The 22,350-nt window shown below is 40.3% G+C and overlaps 2 protein-coding genes and 1 pseudogene across 4 annotated transcripts in view; 1 reads left to right on the forward strand and 2 right to left on the reverse strand.

Moving 5' to 3' along the window:
* Positions 1-22,350, reverse strand: part of LOC110061004 (uncharacterized) — a 70,461-nt gene that overhangs the window by 3,724 nt on the left and 44,387 nt on the right. For both annotated transcript variants that reach the window (XM_089291660.1, XM_089291659.1), the window contains exons 43-52: positions 21,549-21,671; positions 4,766-4,885; positions 4,374-4,496; positions 3,865-3,984; positions 3,172-3,294; positions 2,438-2,566; positions 1,987-2,106; positions 1,342-1,434; positions 907-1,152; positions 251-404 (exon numbers count right to left, since the gene is read on the reverse strand). In XM_089291660.1, the coding sequence (XP_089147786.1) occupies positions 251-404; positions 907-1,152; positions 1,342-1,434; positions 1,987-2,106; positions 2,438-2,566; positions 3,172-3,294; positions 3,865-3,984; positions 4,374-4,496; positions 4,766-4,885; positions 21,549-21,671 (1,351 nt within the window). The remainder of the gene's footprint in view (positions 1-250; positions 405-906; positions 1,153-1,341; positions 1,435-1,986; positions 2,107-2,437; positions 2,567-3,171; positions 3,295-3,864; positions 3,985-4,373; positions 4,497-4,765; positions 4,886-21,548; positions 21,672-22,350) is intronic.
* Positions 7,760-8,657, forward strand: LOC149110337 (uncharacterized). Its single transcript, XM_089291709.1, has 3 exons — positions 7,760-7,981; positions 8,183-8,351; positions 8,501-8,657. Exons 1-3 carry the CDS (start codon positions 7,804-7,806, stop codon positions 8,655-8,657), a joined length of 504 nt encoding a protein of 167 aa, XP_089147835.1. The 5' UTR covers positions 7,760-7,803.
* On the reverse strand, positions 8,615-11,278 carry LOC110049248 (P2X purinoceptor 7-like; annotated as a pseudogene). The gene is made up of 2 exons (XR_016207872.1): positions 10,412-11,278; positions 8,615-10,142 (listed from the first exon to the last, which is right to left on the reverse strand). The product of XR_016207872.1 is annotated as a P2X purinoceptor 7-like (transcript).

Below are 22,350 nucleotides of genomic sequence, written 5' to 3' on the forward strand. Positions count from 1 at the left end.
TCTCACCATCTAGAGTGAAGATTGGGGAAATCTCTCTGTATTTTTCGGCCAATTTCGAATGATGTATTCAAGAAAGTATGTAATATTTCAGTTGGCCTTATGTGCTCCGCCAAATCAGAAGCTTACTGTTCTCGTACAACGAACCCGTCGTACAAGTCATTCCAAATTAAAACTAACGTTACTCCTCGTACAATATTTGTTTGTATACAAACACAGTGCACTGGGCTATTTGTTGTCCCCTCCAGCTTACCCGTTAGGTGGATCAACTATGATGGCCCTCGGATCCACCAGGTCAGAAGAGATAAGAGTTCGTCTGTGGCTGCCATTCAGCATGGCTACTTCAATGGTGTCAAGCCACGAGTCCGTCCAGTAAATGTTCCTTCCCAACCAATCCACCGCAATTCCTGTCAAAGTTAGAAAATTCAAAGGTTGTTTAATGACAATGAGAGAACTGATAAGTAAATAATTAGGTTTGACGAAATGGATGCAAATCCTAGCAAAAGACTTCTGATCGGCAGGGCTTCCTTTGACTCAGTTCATTCTCTTTGTTCGTCTGATTGTCTAATACACCCATTATACTATGCTTGCCAATATGCTTGCCAATATGCTTGCCATCGTCATTGGCAAATACACTCCTCATTGATCAAGTAAAGGTCAGAGCGGTTTTCAATTGAGTGTAGTGAAACAAAACCAATGACTTTTCGACACTCATATGAAAACCACACTAGTACCTTTGTAATTTCCATTCAGCTCAATGTTTGAGGTGTGCGGACCAGATAGTTATTCAGTGGTAGCCAGACTCTGTTGAACATATCTTAAGTCGACCACAGTCTCAACCCCTTAACTTGATGATAATTAATGAGTAAATAGAACCAGTAAAGAATCCATAAGCTTGTTTTCTCTCACCTTCTGGACTTGTAATTTCTCCGCTGTTAATAACGACTTCCATGTCGCTCCCATCATACTTAGCACGCACGATAACGCCCTTAGTGACCTCAGTCCAGTACACCGTCTGGTCCACGCAATCATAGTCAACACCAACGTGTACAGCGCCTGCTTTCTGGTAAATTACTCCTATGTTGTTGGGTCGGGGAGGAAGAGACATGCGCTGTATGCTGTTTCCTTTACTGAAGATCAGAGACGCATCTCCATCTAATAAAAATAACTCAACGTAGTAAACAACAAGATAAATGACATTGCATGGACCATCTCTTTGTGGTAACCGCGATGGCCTTATGGTGAGTGCACCTGAATTCGGATCGAGCACTCCGGGTTCGAGCCCTGGTCGGGGTCATAGTGTTGTGTTCTTGCAACAGTAACAAATGAATGTGTCATACTTACGCCATTGGCATCTTGCGCCGGAAAATCCAGGGGGACACAGACAGGTATTATTATCAGTACAGGAGCCACCGTTCAAACATAGATTACAATCCTCTGCAAATGGGAAAATTAGGTACCATTGTGCAAATATGATGATGCTACTTTAAGCAAACAAGCAGATAGAAAAGCAGATAATTCGTCAATTTGTCGAAATTAGGGGAAGCTGACCTTTCGAGCGTTCTTCCTTGGTCGGTAGCTAACGGCGGACTAACGATCGATACGTCAATTAAGTTGATAGTCTACAAAGTGTTTTTTCTTGCCCTTCGACACCGTATCAAACAACTAATCACTGTGAACGGACAAACAGACAGACACAGGGGCAGGCGGACAAACAAGCAGACAGAGGGGCAGGCAGGCGGGCAGATAGACAGGAAGGCAGGCCAACCGACCGACGGACCGTCCGACAGAGATAAACAATCGCCCAGACATACATTTAGAGAGATAGACAGACAGATAGACAGACAGACAGACAAACAGAGAGTATCAATGTTGGCTTGGTATAAAATTCGTAAATAAATTTGCAATTGTAGATCGCGTTCCAAACATTGTTTTGGGTATTTAGTTGCGTTCTACAAGTTGATTACCTCACATGAGGACGACACTTACTTCTGCAAGTCTTTCCAACCATTTTGTAGCCCGGAAGACAGTGGCACATGAATGAACCAGCCATATTGAAACATTCAGCTTTATCGGGGCAAACTGATTTATCCAGACATTCGTTTATATCTAAGAAGGAAAATTTACGTCACCATAAGGACTTAGCAAATTATACCTGAAACGTAAAAAGTTCGCCAAGAAACACCCCATTGGGACATGTGGTAAGCAAGGTTTACACACGTGACAACCACAAGACTTGCAATGCCAATTGATTCCATTCTTTGAGCCCAGAATAACCTCATAAAACACCTTTCACAGCGTAACTGTTCATGTATTTCAGAGAAACTGATGACCCATCATAAATCCTAAAAATAGCTTTTACTGTGCCCTGATCAAGCATCCGTGCAGTTTTATGCAACATTTCCCGTTAAATTCCCGAATGAGATGCCATTCAACTCACCGCTACAAATAACTCCCCTCCCCGTATAGCCTGGTTTACATCGGCACTCCTTCTCTGGTTCGTCACTGTTGTCGAGTGCCACGCAATCGGCATTGTAGTGACAAGCAACTCCCTCGCACGTACCATCACCTGGAAAAAAAAAAATTAACGGTGTGACAATTGGCATGACACGTTGAGTGCTATAACATACCCAAAAATATGCTTAGAAACAAGTTGCTACGACAGTTGGAGAGGATTTGAGCTCTTCTTCCCTCTACATTCGCTAAAACAAGCCAGGATAAGAGACAGAACCTAGTTTTTTTCCGGGACTCGTATCGTCTCTACCAGGACTTTAAAGAGAAATCTGTCCATAAATGAAAGAGAGGTTCTATGAAACCTGGAATATCATTCAAAACTAAGAGACTGACCTGAAGCTGTATCGCGACTAGCTTCGTATAGCTCTCGCGTATAAAGAAATTTACTGAATACAACAAACTATCTTTTTTTAAGAGTACTGAGAAAATTCTGAAGGAAGTGTTAAAAACACGATAATGGCGAAATGACAGAATAGCACTAAGATCAGCCCAAATATAACTGATTCGACAATGCTTACATCTAAGGAACTGTAAGGGTTAGCCCCTACAAACACCCGAGTCCCACTTTGACTCTTACGAGTAGGCCATTTCGTCATTTTGTGTATTAAACACGCCCAATTCTGACTAAAGGCCTAACATTAAAACAAGTTGTAAGCTTACTCGAGCAGTTGAAACCATTGCCAAAATATCCAGGTTTACAGCGACATAAGTACGACCCAGGGCGATTGATGCATCTTGACTTTCTGTGGCATTTGTGGGTAAGCAGAGAGCACTCATCGATATCTAAGGAGAGAGGAAAATGGTTTTTGTAGTAACGGATTATTCTGCGTTGTCTAATGGCAAAGAGGAAGCTGGGGCGTTTTCCATTTGATGAAAAATTTTCGTTTGAATTTCCGGAAATTTCTAGTGACGAATGGAACAGCATATTTCGGAACTTCTGGAAAAAGGACAGCCTTACGAAGTTGACCAAAATTTTCGGAAATTTCTGTTTCATTTGACTTTCCTCCCTAAATTTCCAGAATATTCGGTTGAAAATTCGCTTTTCGGAAAGTCAGTAATCTCCAGACCCCTGAAAACGTTCCCAGTAAATTTTAGAACCATTTGTCCCCGTTTGAAATTTTCGGTATTTTTGGTTGAATGTAAAGCGTCCCTAGTTAATCTATCAAAACTTTCAAGACTAGAACTTGGCTGAGATAACCCTTAAACTGAAATGCTGGCAGTCTTTTCACAGATTGCTCATGTTCTGCTAAGTCAAAGAAAACTGACAAACAGCAGAGTCAAGTTGTAGACCTGCTGTGAAAATCTCCGGTTAATCATAGCGTTTAGAGTGATTAGACGTTGACATGTACGTACCTCTACAAGTACGACCATCTCCTGAGTAACCTGTTTTACATTCGCAAACTTTACCACCGCTAGATGACGTCACACAGTCAGCGTCAACAGCGCACACGACGCCTGCGCAAGTCCCGTCAGCTAAAGAAAAATTAAATCTTATTAAATCAAAAGGTCGATCGATGGATTGATAAAGCAAAGAACTACACCAAGTACAGTGAGTCAGTCAGTCATTCAGTCAGTCAGTCTGGCAGTAGGTCGGTCGGTTGGTCGGTCTTTCTGTCTGTCTGTCTGTCTGTCGGTCGGTCGGTCGGTCGGTCGGTCGGTCAGTCAGTCAGTCAGTCAGTCAGAAAGTCAGTCAGTCAGAGTCAGACAGTCAGACAGTCAGACAGTCAGACAGTCTCAGTCAAATCAATGGATTAATCACCCGATGAATGAATCAATCATATTATTCTTCTAGCTGGTGTAAGGAAATCATCAAGATCGAGGAGTTGAGTGTTTCCTTGTCTTCTTATAAACTGATTACTCACGCTTGCAGTTATTCCCGTCGCCTTCAAACCCCAGTTTGCAGGAACAGTTGTAGGATCCCACAGTGTTGATACACTCGGCATCTTGGTGGCACTCATGATCATCTCTGGTGCATTCATCGATGTCTGCAAAAGATACGTTCGTCATTGAGTTGAGGAGTGGCTTAAAGTGAAACCTTCCAAGGTCCACTCCCAAGGCTTAACATTGTCTTCGTTTATTAACTCTAATATGAACCCTATGAAATGGCAAAGACTATTGTTACTGCCCATCGATGGGATGTAGTGCATCGCCGGTGCCCATGTGTATCCCTATATGTAGGTGGAGGGAGGCAATGAGAGAACAGTATCGAAGAACGAGGAGGGATTAGTGAAGTTGATCGGTCATAGAACCTTACCAGAACACTTCCGTCCATTTCCTTGGTAACCAGCCTTGCAAATGCACACTGGACCAAGTGGCTGGTCTTGATCACATGTGGCATCCGGATGACATCTCACTCCTGCGCATGTACCATCGGCTAATGGAGAAAGAAAAACAATCATACAGCAATTTTCATTAGCTGGAAGGTAAAGGCAAGGAATCCAATATGAACCAATTCCGTTCACACGAAATCTCTCGGTGTGTCTCAGAAACGCACTGACAAATAGCTTAAAGGGATACTCTACACCTCAGAACAACATTTTAAAAAAAGATAGCTTATAACCCAAATAAGAAGTATTGAACAGCTATAAGTGGTCAATCTTCGTATTTTTTGTGAAATGGGGAATGTTCTTGACTTGCGGTTCGAGCTTTGGATCACAGGTCAAAAACCGGAAGTGATGTAGAAAGGAGAACTCGCAAAACCTCTTCGATAATATTTACACTGGGGAAGATCGGCTGTGCTACGAAAAAGCTCGTCGTGTCGCGTGTTGTGCGAAAACATAGTCCAAGCCTTACGCTTAAAATACCATAGAAAACCTTGTTTCTCTCTTTGAATAATTTTAGCGTAAGATTCTTCTCGTAAATGACTAGTTCAACATCCTTACAGCCATTTGTAAGTAGGTGCGACTATCTCTAAAATTGCACCTATGTCGTTATCGAGTGAGGACACTTCAAAAATTCTTTGTACCAATAATCACGTGTATAAGTTCGCTTTCGCATATCAAGAAGTCAATTCAAGCAATAAAGTGTAATAGAGTTTAATATACAGCAGTTGAGCTGTGTGCTCATTCTGTGTGAATTTAATACCGGCCCAAACAGTGCGACGCGACCACAGCCCCGTGCGTAACACTCCTTCGGCTTAAGCGCAACATATTATAATGCCACATCGCTGTATAGCTGGTGGATGTTCTAACATTCGCAAAGATGGAGTAAGCCTTCACAAATGGCCTGAAGATGCCCACTACGCTAAACTATGGACGAATACCGCGAAGAACACCCGTTCTGATGTTTTCAACCCGACGACTAGCCGACTTTGTAACGCTCACTTCACTGAGGATTCCTTTGAAGAACAGACGGTGATAGCGAAATCTCTGGGCTTAAAGATGAAAAATATTTTGAAACCCAATACTGTTCCTACGATTTTTAAGAATGGTCCTCCACAGACGAAGAAGCTAAAACGACATGACAAAAACATCTCTCAAGACGCTCTCACCGGACCATCAAAACACGCACAGAAGCCGCCACGAGGAGCTTACAGGAAACGAGAGGCTGCTAGGGTATGTTCAGGACGAAATTAAAACTTGCCTTAATAGAGTAGCTTAAATTGAAAGCTAGGGAAACTCGTTCAGAAAATTAGAATAATACTTACTTGTGTTCTGCTATTTTAAGATCCTCGCGGAACATGAGAGGGAGGAATTGCAGTCAACTTCCGGTGAAAATAATGAGGAGTTAACAATAAATGCAGAGGAAACATTGCCTGCAGTTGTAGAGGTTGCTACCCAAACCCGGTATACAGGGAAAAACGTTTCTGTACAATTTCGAAGCAGCCGCACCGCTAAAGGCAAGTTTGGTTTCTCTACTGATGCGTGATAGAAATACGAAACTACCATGATAATTTTCCTTGTATATCATAAACACGGGTCATCCAGTCAGGCGAAAAACAATTCTGTGCTGAAATATCTTTGCAGGTTGTCAAACGTTCATTGCCCAAAAAAGTCAAGAAACTCAATGCACCCTTCTCAAAGAATTTTTCACGACTTCGACCCCAGTCCAGAGTGACGAGGAGTTGTCAGACAATGAAGAAGAAATGGAGCAAGATGATGACCCTTCATACGTCCCTGACCCCAAAGACATTGATGCAGATGATGATGATGATACTGGTTTTGACGATTTGGATGATTGTTTATGCGAGTAAGCGAACTATCTATCACAAACCCTATACATTATGCAGTCATTGCACTGTGATCTACTGTAGCAAAAAACTATGAATATTTCAAGAGAACAAGCCCACTAATAATTCACTCTATTAATTTACAGGGAGTCTCCCCAAAATGCACCTCCCCACTAACAAAACCTGTTCCTAGTGGCAGAGTCTTCACTTCTTAACCTCTTACGGTTCTGCCCAGTTTGCCGGTCGGAATGTGAACGGATGGTCGAATCAAGAATTGGTACGAAAATAACAGTGTCGCAGAAATGTTATTCCTGCACGTTCACTACAAGCTGGGATTCGCAGCCCTCAGTTGGAGACATTCCTGTTGGGAACATCATGCTGTCCTCTTCTATCCTCTTTGGTGGTGGAAGCCCAGCAAAGGTGCTGAAGATATTGAAACATATGAATGTGCCAACGATATGTTACTCAACGTTTATGAATCACCAAAAGAAGTATCTACATACTGCTGTGCAGAGGACATACCAACAGCGACAGTCCAGTCTGCTGAACAACATCAAAGCTGAAGGGCGGGAATTAATAGTGGGAGGTGATGGCCGCTGTGACAGCCCTGGTCATTCAGCTAAGTATGGAACCTACTCCCTTATGGATGCTGAGCAAAATAAAATCCTAGATTCTCAGTTGATACAGGTTTGTACTGGATTAAATTTAAAATGGGCTCATAGAAGTATTTTTGTGCTAAGTAATACTGCATTTTAATTAATACTTATCTTTAGAGCAACGAAGTGAAAAACTCAGGTGCTATGGAAAAAGAGGGGCTTGCAAGATCACTCACATTCTTAACTGGTGAAGGATTGTCCATTAACACCTTAATAACAGACAGGCATGTGCAAATAAGAAAATATATGAGGGAGTTATGGCCTGGAGTTAAGCACAGGTTGGATGGTTAGCATGTTGGAAAAGGTGAATATTTGAAAGAAATATAATTTGGATTAAAATCAACTGGCACAATTTTTAGCCACTAGTAACTGTAATTTTATTTAGGAACTGGAAAGAAGATTGATGCCCTTGCTAAAAAAAAGGATTGTGCTGTGGTTCAAAAATGGAAGAAGAGCATTCTCAACCACATGTTCTGGTGTGCCTCGTCAACAGATGATGATGACCCTGACCTCAAGGAGGCAAAATGGCTGTCCATAACAAATCACCTCATGAACAGGCATTCTGGACATGAAAATCCATTGTTTCCTAAGTGTGCTCATGGAAGGTTACATGGGAGAGAAAGAAAGAAAAAATGGCTCAAGCCAGGTACATAGTTAAAAAAACCTTAAAATTCGTCAAGTCTCAATATCAACAAGCCTGTCTCATTAATAGCCCCCATATATACATGCATATTCAGGAGTATGCTTTTACATGAACACAGTTATTTGGTATGTATCATGATCTTTGATAGTTGTAAGGAGGGATTAGATGCTTATCACTATAGGTGAAATCATTTATTTTTTGCAGGTACACCACCCTATGAAAATCTCACAGAGCTGCTGACAAAGGGGTCCCTCTTGAAAGATATAAAGCAAATTTCAGGACATGGTACATCTTCTCTGGAGGCCTTCCATTCTGTCTACAACCACTTCACTGCAAAAATGGTGGCCTTTTCGTACCATGGAATGACAAGCAGGTATGAAGACTTGAACATATCATAACATCATAATGCACACTAACCTTGGTTAGAAATGTGACATTTTTCAGGTTGCCAAAAAAACCTCTCTGAATTTATGTCATATTGAATGGAAGGTAAAACAAAAGCAAAAATATCTATCTTTTTAGGTTGCAGATTGCAATCATGCATTTCAACGAAAACAGTGACAGGGAGCAGGCAACACTGCAAGATGGCAGAGAACGATTCAACATTGCTTTCCCAAAGTACAAGAAAGGAGAGCATACAGTAAAGAAGATTTTAGTGAAATGTACATATTGTGAGTAAAGAATTAAAGAATTTAGCAAACTGAGATTTTTTCATTTACATATTTACATTACATGTGCATGGTTAGACCCCACTTACTTTCATTTTTCACGTAGGGTATGTTGCCAACCTGAAAGAGAGTGTTGTACGAATTCTCCAAGGCACTGAAAGTTCTGTTTTGGAGAGAGCTGATGCTCCCCGATCACTATCATCGGATTATGGCCGCTCTGACAAACAGGCCGCAGTCGATGCATTAAAATCAAGATTCAGGAAGTGACTTTCTTCACCAGGATCGTCCTCATCCTTAAAAGCTATATTGCGATATATTGATAAGTAAATAAAGATGGTGAATTTTAAGCTCAGGTTTTGAAATGTGAAAGGTGAATTGATCAACAACACACGAGCATGGGACAAAGAAAAATTCTGATTCCCTGCCAGGAATCAAGCCCATGACCTCCCGAAGACTGTGTGGATGCTCTATCCACTGAGCTATGAGAACTCATGGACAGCAAGGTCATTAAAGTGAGTTCATATGTGACAGGTGTCCTGCCTACTGCTGGCATCAGCACTGTCAAAGTATCAGGAATAGTGATAAGTGAATAAAGAGTATTGCTGTTGTTGTTGTTCAGGAACAGCAGAGACCATTTTTAAGTGGTAGGGCTTAAAAATCTGGCCAATACTACTGGCCAATATTACTTTCAAGTAGTAAAATCCGAATTTTATCCACAGCATCTGAAGCCCTAGAAAATAAATCCCAGCAATAAAAGTGGTAGGCCTATAGCCCTGCCAGCCCCTCCCCCTCCGCAGTCCCCGTTGTTGTTAGTAATACTCCACTGATCTTATAAATGCAAGGATCTTTGATCAGTCTTGGAAGACTGACTCAGTGACACAAAGTGAAATGGAAAATAAAACATTAAATGAGGATCTTAGAATGTTAACACCTTCACAATATAAATATGTTCTTCAAAGTATCTTACCCAATCACCCTAGATGCGATTATTTCGTCAGTTATAATCTCAAGGAAAACCCCAACAGACTAGTAGGGTCAACTGGAAGCTCAATTGAAATACTACACAGTATTAAAACAATTACTGGTCTGGAAAGTGAAATCCTTCAAATACGAAGTCTTCTTCGAGCCCTGGAGGCGGGAAGTGTGCTCGTATGCAACACACAGCACATGATGGCAGAACCACTCGCACTTCCTTTCCCAAAAGACCCCAGCACCACCTCGCCAACTGCCTGTAGGCTATGTGTCTATGTCGTTTGTGAGATGGCCCTTCCTAAGAATCTTGGTATTGTTGCTTGTACTGGTACCATGCCGTCTGTAGAACCCAGCGATTCAAACAAACGGCGTGGAACCCTGGATGCTGTGTGATGCAAATGGGAGGTTCGGCCAGTCCTTCTGCCTCAACAGCTTCATTGTTTTTGGCTACGACGCAGTCAATTTCGGCACAACAAATGCACCCTACAACTCGATTTAGTCTCTGGCAACTTCCACACTTACACCTAAAATTTCCAATCGAGGTTTTAGCTCATGACCCAGAGCTTATGACCTATGCATATGAACGCAAAAACACATTCCAGCCGAGAATTATTTCACACATTGATATTGTGGATATCTGCGCACGAAAATACAAGTAAAACAATTTCATCACAAAGACCACGACAAGATAACTTTGTTGTCATCTTGAGCTCATTTATTCGCTTAAAAAATCAAGTTACAAAATTACGGGTTGTAAAGAGAACTCGCCACAAGAAGTAGATTGATCTCTTACCAGTCTGTGTTTTGCAGTCGTTCGAATTCTTCTTCATCGGACTCATTTGGGGAGTCCGTGTCTGAGCTAGCCTCACTGTCGTAAGGCTCAAAGAGATACGGCTGCGTTCCTTGACAGTCTTCCCAGGTTGTGTCTTCTGTAGAATGTTCTTGAGAAGAAACAGAAGAAGAACTACACGAATCCCCCGATTCCATGCTAACTATAACCTTTGTGAAACAAGCAATGGCGCTAATCGAGTTCTCCTTTCTACGTCATTGATCACGTGCCTGAAAAGTCGTCCGTTTCACTTCCGGTCCTCGAATTGAGCGAAATTTCGCTTTTCTAGCGCAGTTTTCAGTCGTTAGAATTTATTTCTCCCGCTTTTTCTGTCTCTCATAAGTTTTTATAGTGCATATGCTACATTTTGAGCAAAAGTCGAAATATAGTGTAGAGTATCCCTTTAAAACCTTGCCTGCTTATTGAACTTTCACTATACCTAACATTAATTCTTTTCTGACTAAACAAAACATCTTTTGCTGACCGATTTCAAGATTTTTTCTTGGTTTATAAAAAAAGAAACAACCCGCAGCCCTTTCCCTCAGGAAATGTTTTCACAGGGATCCGTTTTAACTTGGAAATGTTTGCATTTGCACTGCACTCTAACCCAGAGAAACTCAACGTCACTTCAACACCTTTGTACCTTTTCCATGTCATTAAGTTGAAAGAAATTCATCCCTAACTTTTATCACAACTTTCATTACTTCGTGCGAGGAAAACATGTTCACATTACATGCACGTTGGTGCTAGCGACCCACTTCAGATTAGCCTCCTACGCAAACGTTCTTTGAGCTCGTCACACAATCTTCCCGTAGGGAGGAGTGCGTAACGAGCCTTAAGAATATTATTGTAAGTTCCCCTCATAAAACCTACTTCGTCAGCGTTAAGTGGTCGTAAAGTAACACTATCTTAGGGAAGCAGAGAATGCAAGAATGGTTGTTTTTCTTGTATAAAATATGAGATAAAAAGGCAAGATAACTTGATGCAAACACTGAAACAGAAAGGAAACTCAAATATCTCAGATATCTTAATCGGGGAAATCCCCCGTTTCGTTTTCATTGCACATGTAGAGTAGTATTCTTTGATATTTCAGAGTACTTCATCTTATATTTTGTGACAGTTTACCCTGTGGTATCACAGACGTTGAAATCATGAAAAATTCTGTCAAGAGCGACGCACACGGAAAAAAAATAACCTACTGTCTGGTTTCGCAATATAACGACTTGTGCTACGCCCTTGGCTTGAGGCGGAAGTCACAGAGTCATTAAGGAAGACATCGCGACCCTGAAAAAATTGACTGATTCAAATATTCATCGACTACACTGGCTTTCACAGAGTCTTACAAGACTTACAACCCAAAGATGAAAAATTTATGCACCATATATTACAGGTTTTTCTTTCATGAATTCAATTCAAAAGGCGCATGCGTGTAGCAAAGTGGTTCTTAGTTTACCCACATGGCTACCAGCGCTTGCTTTGATCATAATAAATAGGCAAAGCAATTTATAGCAAGAATTGAGGTCCGGATTAGGGGAGGGTTACCCCTCAATGTGACTCGTCACACCCCTCCCCGCTCATTGACCTCACTTTTGCTGGCTTCAAACACGAGAAAAATAATGAAAATGTTTCTAAGGACACGACGAAAACGACAGTGTAACTGTCAAGTAACATCAACACAAACACAAACACCAACACGGGAAGGAAACATGCTCTTGTACAGATGACCGGATTAACAGACCGCAATTCAAAGCAACTCTGTGTAGTACTCTTGGTGAAACTGATTTCACTGATTTCACTAAGAATAGTTCAGTATATTGTGATTTAGGGTATTCACTGTTCTTAAGAAATGTTGTTGATGGGAACGTTGCCTCAACAAGACGGAACCTCGGTTGCATGTACTCATGAATATGACAAAAGACTAGTTTGGAGCGACGAAGCTGCTAAGATCATGAAAGCATTAATGATTCAGCCGTATTATATCAAACTAGGCAAGGGAAAAAATAAAGCATGGACCATATCACTTCATTGAACTCCACATTACCCTGGCACATATAGCAGATGAGGTAAACTTAAATAGATTCATCTTCTCAAAAGTTCCTTCGATTTATTGCTTTTGTCCGATCGTGTTCGAGAAACTGACGGTATCGTGTAAAGCGCCATGCCTTTTGTAAGTACCGAGTGTTGTTACAACACTTAATTGAAACATATTGGTTGGCTTTGTTTTTCATGAGCTCCATCCACTTTTTTCAAGAATACAAGAAGCTGACAGTAAGGTACGCGATATTATGTATAGCTATATTATTTACAAACCGTCACGCTATCAATTTGACGTCTCAGTGTGACCACTAGACCGATGCCCACCCCGTTTGGCCGCGCAAAATTACAACGCTTTTCTACGGTTTACAGCTTTCAGGCGGGTTTAGAAAATAACGGATAAATTAACATAAATAACAATAGCAAAAAAGTATACGAATTTTCCGTTGAACATATTGGGGTTACTCTTGATAAGAAGTGCCGACAAAACCTAACAAAACCTGCGAAGTCTTCTTAATTCGTGAATACGACAGCCTACGAGCAAGCTTTATCGGCAACTCCTAGACCGTAAACACTAGAAACAGCTGCAAAGATAGCTCTCCCCAGACTAACTCATATCTTAAAATAACTTCATGCAGGCAAGAGCTATAGAGATCAAGATATCGTAGATCTTTTGCTGAAGGACGAATCTCAGAGTCGAAGTAAACAAGCGATTTGAATTTTATGAATAAATTATGTGCCTAGTTTGGCTTTTCCTTCACGCCACAGTCATAAATCATCCTGTCACTCATTGCTTGCTCGTTGTTTGTAGTTCATTTCCGGTGTTGGATAACTGGTGTTATATTACGCACGACCAAACAATAACCATCAGCGGGGTCAAGCTCTTAGTTCTAATTCTGCCTCATGTCGATATGTATTCATATTCCACTAAAACGACACAGGTACATCAGCGACTTCACAATACGAAGGCTGTGTCAGGAACACTTCCACGACTCAATCTGTGCATATCAAATTAGGGGTTTCCCCTGCCTTATTAAGCTCTTTTCAGCAAGCAGGTGTGTTGTGACAAAAATATTAAATATTGCCTCGGGGAAGAAAGAAAAAAAACATGTTTTGAGGTTGACATGGAATAATTAACATTGAATACGGTCTACAATTCGTAAAAAGGAATATCGCACACTGTCTTAAAAGGGTTACTGAGGAATATGTAAATTGAATTCAGTCATACAGCGCACGGCTATTGTTCAGTAGCGACAGATGATGAATAAAGATACACGCAATCGATCATTATTTCTACTCAAGAAAAGGAGGTTGTAGATTTTAATCCGCTTAGACAAATCTCAACTATTTTCGCTTAGACGCTTACTTTCAATACAAAACTTTGTTAGTTATCGTCTAAGAAGAATGGCCAGTCGAGAAGTGGGAGACAAAACAGTGTAATTGCTCAAGAGAGAAAAACAAACGAAGCGTTTCACAAGGCTCTCTGCGACTTAGAGCTACTTAGATTATAAAAGTCGCTAAACTGGTAAAACCATGACGTACCAAGCTGGCTCAGCTTCTTTTGATGACAATGATTTAGGTTGAAGATTGAAGAAACTACAGCGAAGGGTAACAACATTCACCGACGAAAGAACTACAGCGAAGGCTAACAACATTCACCGACGAAAGGTACCAACTTAGAGCGCATGCGTAGAGCATCAACGGAAGAAAATAAGTCCCACATAGAAAGCATGGTTGACTCTGAGCAATGTATATAACTGAAGCAGGCCTCATCACGTTTGAGGTCCGGACTTGGGGAGGGTTATCCACTACTTTAAATCAGTTGATCTTCCCCCCTCCCCGCTCATTGACCTCATCTTTTGCTTTCTAAAAATGTACAGTATTTCTAAAAATTTCTAAAAATTTCTAAAAGTGTTCAATATTTCTAAAAATGTACAAAATGTACAATATTGAGCTCAATATTTTGAGCTCAAACTAGGTAGCACAGAAAGAAAAACATTGAACACTCGTATTGTGTTAAATCGTTCATGTCCTCTACATATACCTTTTGCCTTTGGTACAAAGCAGCGAGCTAAAATGCTAAGATAATGACAATAATTTTCATCAGTAACTGGCGTACTGAACAGCACTCATATTGCAACTGGAAAAGTACCTCTTTGTCCGCAAAACTACCCGAGGCGCTTTTCGAACAATCAAGATCTATTTGGGAGAGTCAAGTGTGACTTTTTTTGCAGTCTCTTGATGCTAATCTCTCACAAGTCAAGGGTTTATGTCGGCTCCATTACCAGCTAGCCGCTGTTGAAATTGAGGGACTCGAGAAAGGGTAGCAAATAAACCCAACTGTCCAGCAAAGCCTGAGTTAGAGAAATTTTCCATTTCCAATATCAAGTGAAGGAGGCACGCTTTTCATTCGCACAAGAATAACACCGATTTCACGGCCCGCGACAAACATGACGACACAGTGAATATTAATGAGGGGGTTTCCCCGAAATATATCGCGTTACAAAAACAATTATACGTCGCATTTGTTTTAAATAAGAAACAGGTTTTGGAAAGTTCCATGCGCTGAATAATGCGTTGTGTTTGCCTTCCAAGACTAGCAAATAAAAATCTTGAATCATGTCTATAACGATGCAGATTTTAACCTTCAAAGAAGCAGTAGAATCTGCCGAAGCCTTCGTCAAGGCGCAAGCTTCAATTACAGAATGATGTCGTCATGTATGTAGAAACGCCAAAGGAAGACTATTGTTTCAATTTTATATCGACAACAAGGGTAAATGCAATAAATTCCCGTTTAACAAGGTACATGAAAAACTTTGAAATCAAAGCAAACTTTAAGATTAAGACAATAATTCGATTATGAGAGTGTGTTCTCACAATGAATCAAAGAAGCGTGAAGCGCATGCGTAAATGAATCATATGTAAAACTGTCCCACATGACTAACAGCACAAGGTTATGATCAATATAAATACATGAAGCAAGCCATTCGGTATATCGAGGTCCGGATTAGGGGAGGGTTACCCCTCAATAGTGCTCGTCACACCCCTCCCCGCTCATTGACCTCACTTTTTTGCCTTCTACTCATGGAAACGTTGAGAATATCACAACACGAGAAGGCAGGAAACTTCCTGTGAAAGGAAATAATATTAATAATGGTAATAGGACTGAGTGGAGTGTAATTCGGTCTGTAATCATACAAGTGATTAATCACGATTAATCACGAGTATGATTACAGACTGAATTGGACGACGCGAAGCCCTGTTACCAATTAATCAAAACTATGACAAAATTCGAGAAACGTACAAACCATCGATCGAGCGCTAAACGATTAAATGTCGTTATGAATACCGAAAAACACAGCAGTTTATTCAACAAAGTGCACTGCAACAGCGCGCGCAAAATGACGCGCACTGTCCAATTACAAGCATGACGCGTACACTGTCCAATTAATACTCAAATCGGGCTGCTGATAGCCAATCACGTTCGAGAATATTATTATAGTTTTGATTAATAATGGTAATAGGACTGAGTGGAGTCCAATTCGGTCTGTAATCATACGAATGATTAACAAAATCGGACGACCGCGAAGCGAGAGTCCGATTTGCTAATCACGAGTAGGATTACAGACCGACTTGGACGACACGATGTCCTGTTACCAATTAATCATAACAATTACAATTTCCCACAAAAGTAAAAGTTTCATTTGAAACAGAGCTTTTAATAGTCATTTTTAAATATAATTATAAAATATGGAGAACAGCTTGCAAAATGGCTGTTAAGTCTCTTTCAAAACAGTCATCAGAGACTAAACCTCCACAATTTTACAAAGTCAGTCTCTTGAATTGGTTACTATAGTGATTGTAATCAATGTTGTGATTGGTGGATTTAGTGGAGAGGACTTAACATGATTGGCTCATATAACTGTCCGATTACAGGTGTCCGATTACAGCCAACTGTCCGCTTACACTGTCCGATTACAACTTTGCAGATTAATTAGAGCAAAATACAGTAGTTTATGCACCAATGACATTTGAGGAAATTGTAATTGTTATGATTAACACGCTAATCCTGTAAGGGAAGGAAATCTGTTGTGATTCACCGGGCAAACCTGAACCACATTCACGGCGGAATAGCAAAACAAAAAGAATTTCTATGGAATTAGAACGAAATGTCGCAACGCGAGAAATCTGGCCACGCCAACGAAAACCGTTGCACTCAATGTCGCTGCGTGATTCCAGACATTCATATCAAGTTAAGATGGACGGAGGAAAAACGAGAGAAGGAAGTCATGTTAGGGTGAGAAAATGCGGACACCTCAACGAATGGCCTGGAGAATACATCAGCTGATAGATTACGTAGTTTTGACAGACTAAGTTACATTTCTTCAATTTTATATTTGCTTATTCCTTTTTCCCCAAACTCGCAAAATAGGGGAGGGGGCACCGTGTCCCGGAGTACAAATTGGTGCCATCTTTCCCCCGTATTTTATATAGAAAGCCTTTCCCTTCCCACTCCCCTTCGTACGTCTAGGGGAAGGAAAAAAGAAACATGTTTTGATGTTGACACAGAATAATAAACATTGAATACGGTCTAAAATTCGTATAAAGGAATATCGCACACTGACTGAAATCCGTTACTCAGAGTCATGCAAACTGAATTCAGTCTTACAACGCACGGTTACTATTATTTCTAAGGAAAGGAGGTTGTAGGTCTTAGTCTGCTTAGACAAATCTCAACTATTTCTGCTTAGACGCTAACCTTTAAAACAAAACTGTAATGCTTTGTTTTTGTTCCTCTAAAAATGTAGCGAATCGAGTTGCGCAGTTATCGCCGAAGAAGAACGGCCAGCCGAGAAGTGGGAGGTAAAACAGTGTACTTGCCCGAGAGAGAAAAACAAACGAAGCGTTTCACAAGGCTCTCTGCGACTTAGATTATAAAAGTCGCCAAACTGGTAAAACCATGATGTACCAAGCTGATTCAGCTTCTTTTGATGACAACGATTTAAGTTGGAACATGAAGAAACTACAGCTAAGGGTTACAACATTTACTGACGGAAGACACCAACTTAGAGCGCATGCGTAAAGCATCAACGGAAAAAACTCAATCCCACATGGAAAGCATGGTTGACTGTGATCAATATATCTAACTGTAGCAGGCCCCCTACATTTTCGAGGTCCGGACTTGGGGAGGGTTATCCACTACCTCATATCAGTTGATACTCCCCCTTCCCCGCTCATTGACCTCATCTTTTGCTTCCTAAAAATATTTAAGCTCGATATTTTGAACTCAGACTAGATAGCACGGAGTGAAAAACATTGAACACTCGTATTTTGTTACATCGTTCATGTGTTCTATATATTATACATGTATACCTTTCCTTTTGGCACAAAGTAGCGGGCTAAAAGCTAAGATGATAACTGGCGCATTGAACAGCACCCTCATAATGCATTGCAGCGAGACAGCTGAACTTCTTTGTCTACGAAAATAATCAAGAGGTTTTTCGAAGAATCAATATTTATTTTGGGAGTGTTAACGTGGCCTGTTGATGCTAATCTATGTCCCGATTCAAGAGTCTATGTCGGCTCCATCACTAGCCAACCGCTGTAAAACTGAGGGAAAGCGTAGCAAATAAACCCAACTGTCCAGAAAAACCTGAACTGAGCAAAATTTTTCACTCCCGATATCAATGAAGGACGCAAGCTTTCAATTCGCAGAAGAATAACACCGATTTCACGGCCTGCGACCAACATGACGACACACTGCATATTAATAAGGGGGTTTCCCCGAAATATATCGCATTACAAAAACAATTATACGTCGCATTTGTTTTGAATAAGAAACAGGTTTTGGAAAGTTCCATGCGATGAATTATGCGTGGTTTTTGCCTTCCATGACTAGCAAATAAAAATCTTGAATCATGTCTATAACGATGCAGATTTTAACCTTCAAAGAAGCAGTAAAATCTGCCGAAGTCTTTGTCAAGGCGCAAGCTTCAATTACAGAATGATGTCGTCATGTATGTAGAAACGCCAAAAGAAGACTATTGTTTCAATTTTATATCGACAACAAGGGTAAGTGCAATAAATTCCCATTTAACAAGGTACATGGAAAACTTTGAAATCAAAGCAAATTTTAAGATTAAGACAATAATTCGTTTAAGAACGTGTGTTTTCAATTGACCGAAATGAATCAAAAGGAGCGCGTAGCGCATGCGTAAATGAATCATATTTTAAAACTGTCCTACATGGCTAACAGCACAAGTCATCAGCAATATAAATACATGAAGCAAGCCATTCGGTATATCGAGGTCCGGATTAGGGGAGGGTTACCCCTCAATAGTGCTCGTCACACCCCTCCCCGCTCATTGACCTCACTTTTTTGCCTTCCACTCGTGGGAATGTTGAGAATATCACAATACGAGAAGGCAGGAAACTTAAAAGGAAATAATATTAACACGGTAATCCTGTAAGGGAAGGAAATTTGTTAACTGATTTACCAGGCAAACCTGAACCACATTCACGACGGAATTGCAAAATAAAATGATTTCTATGGAATTAGAACGAAATGTCGCAGCGCAAGAAATCTGGCCACGCAAACGAAAACTGTTGTACTCCATGTTGAAGCGTGCTTCCAGATATTCATATCAAGTAAGGATGGTCGAAGGAAAAACGAGAGAAGGAAGGTATCCTAGAGCGAGAAAATGTGGTCATCTCGACCAATCGCCTGGAGAATACATGAGCTGATAGATTAAGCAGTTTTGACAGACTAAGTTACATTTCATCAATTTCCTCTTGGCTTGTTCCCTTTTTCCCCTAACTAGCAAAATAGGGGAGGGGACGCCGTGTCCCTGAGTACAAATTGGTGCCATCTTTCCGCCGTATTTTATGTAGAAAAAATACTACTAATAAAATTATTCAGATACTAGTTATAATTTAAAATAGCGCCTTAAGGAAAATTCAGTTTACGTGATGCTCTATCAAGACTTTTCCAGACAATAGAGCCTCTATGAGAAAACTGTTTCTCCAAAAATCCGTCAGTTTTGGTTCGCTTAATTTGTGTAATAAATTAACAAAGTTAGTGAATGAAGCAAACTTGAAGGAAATGCCGCGACGCGGATGTTTGTTGCAGGAAACGAAAATATGCAAATAGTATATCCACTTTTACAGTTTGGGGAAACCCCCCACTTTCATTTTCATTATGGCGTCGCGTTTCAATGTTTCCAGAACAAAAACATTACAGTTCTTATCACCCTCCTAGCATACGTAAAACAATTTACATATCAGTTTTACTTCGAAGAAGATAGAGAAGATATTTTACAACTTCAAAAAACTCTTTTCCCTATGCGTACATACCAAAGGGGCAGATGTTTGTTCAAGGAAACGAAAATATGCAAATATCGCAAGCAATGTCTAAAACTGGGAAACCACGTAATTATATTTTAACTTTTTTGAGTCGCTGATTTGGAGTTCTATTTTCCCCATTAACATTGTTTATTTCGTGGTATTTTCAACGCTGTTAACCGACAGAACGATGCAAGTAATTTTTGTTCAATGGAGACAGAGTCAAAAATCTTAATGAATAACGTATCCGTCCGTTAATATATGTGAATTCATGATACCATGTTTGACTATAAAATGAAACACGGAAATAGACAACAAAATAAGGCATTGTGGCGACTACTCAATTTAAAATTGAAAACAATATACAAGAAGTAAAGAAAATTTTTCTCCTCGTACTTTTGGAACGCCGGCTGAGACAAAGGTTATGTGTGTTATACCTTGATTTTTTGATACGAAAGATACCCCTACCTTTAGTCATGTCAATCACAATGTGCATGTGCGCATGCGTATGATCAAGCAGCTCTTAGACAGCACCATATGGAGCACATCGGTAGTTCCGATCATTATATATAGCTAAAGCGGTCCATAGTGTAAACCGAGGTCCGGACTTGGTGAGGGTTATCTCAAAAATGATTCTCACCCCCCTCACCGCTCATTGACCTCATCTTTTGCTTCTAATACCAAGATATTAGAATGTAACAGAAATCGTATTTCTCGCAAGGCGAATTCGAAGAGAAACAACTGAGAAATGAACTACATTGTTTTTTATCAAGGATATTGTTTTTCCGTCCGAGGCTGCTTATTCTTATTTTTCTGCCGGTTTTGGGCTGAAAATATTCTTGTGAATATTCTTAGCGTATAATGTTTCGGTGCCACTTTGGCGCCGTTGAAGCCGTTGAAGTAATTTTGTAGCCAGACTGCAGGCAATAAAGCCTGATATGAGACATAACAGAAAAGTTACTAGCATCGAACAAAGGGTTAATGGCGTTTTTGTTGTTTTTTGGCCAGTTTTTTATGGCTCAGTTGGAAACATATAATTGCAATGTATTTACAGAATTTCAACACACCAAAAAATTATATTCTTTACAACATTGCAACCTCGGGATTATTCGTAAATTATTCTTAAGATTTCGGAAATTTTAACCTCGATATTCTTATAAAATGTTTTCTTATATATAAAAAAGTGTACATTAGTTTAAGCTAAAAAAAAAAATGGAAATGTGTAGCAACTAGAAATGACACCAGGCCACCGCCGACTTCCAGTGCCCCGGTAGAAAACTGGGTCTCTTGTGGTCTCTGTCTGTGATTTTCACGTGCAGGGGGTCTATTCTAGGTGATGTCTGCCTGGCCATTATTGTTGCCTGACAAGCTTAAGGGAGCGTTCACACTACGCCGGAGGAATTTGAAACCGCAGCTATATTTCTGCCGTTAGGCCTACCGTCCACACTAATACGTCACGAAAACGGAGCTTTTCCGCTTGTGCTTGTATTTTTATGATGTGGTTGATAATTCCGATGTCAATTTTGAGACCATTTCAACTGTGAGGTTGATGCGATGCGGTTTGGAAACGTTGGTGAACCAAGCTAACCGAAAACGTTAAATATTTTTAACGGTAGAGGAACACACATTAAAGAACGTTCCAAATTCGTTTTGCTGGTAGACGTTTACGAACCTGTGGAGACACAGGTTCTGCGTCTGTTAGCTTCTCCATTTCTTATTTACTTACATTCACAGCTGAGGCCACTTCCGTTGAATCCTGGTTTACACTGACAAGTGTAGGAGCCAATAGAATTGAGGCAGTCCGCGTTCGAGTGACAACCATGATCATCCGTCTGACATTCATCGATGTCTGTTTCACAGAAAAAAAAAGAAACTATAAAAAAAAAAAATAAATAAATAAACGTAAATATGTATGGTACCAAGTGTGAGGTCACGATGGCTGGATATTGCTCAAGTTCTATTTTTTATGTGTTTATAGACCGAGACGGAGTCGATGTTCATATAAACTCGCAACAAAAACAACAACAAAAAAAAAGAATGAGGCCAATATCCAGCCATCTTGACCAAACAAGCTTAGTCAATAGAGGATTTATTATATGGCTTTCGCGGAAATATTTCTTGCGGCAAACGGCGGGTAGTCCCGAGCGGGCAAGATAGCTCCATCTTGCCCGCTCGGGTAGCCAATCACAGCGCAGGATTTGATTCATCTTACCCGCTCACGGAGCTAACCATATAATAAAACACATTAAGTGGTACTATGATCAAATTTTTACCCCTTGATTTTTTTTTAGGTGTATCGTATAGAATTCCATGAAAGAATGAAAACGCCGTTTACCGTTTGGACATATCTGCATTAGTTTCAGAGATATTTATGTTTGAAAAATATGTATAGACGTATATATGTATGTACATGATGAAATTGAGTCATTTTCTTCTGCAAAAATTCCTCAATGTTTGGGAACACAAATATGGCCGCCGTAAAAATGTTCTTTAGCTAATGACATTTTAATTCAGTCTTTATCATGTCA

Source organism: Orbicella faveolata, unplaced genomic scaffold, assembly GCF_042242905.1.
Source record: "Orbicella faveolata isolate gen_17 unplaced genomic scaffold, um_ofav_v1 contig_24, whole genome shotgun sequence".
Classification (NCBI taxonomy): Eukaryota; Metazoa; Cnidaria; class Anthozoa; order Scleractinia; family Merulinidae; genus Orbicella; species Orbicella faveolata.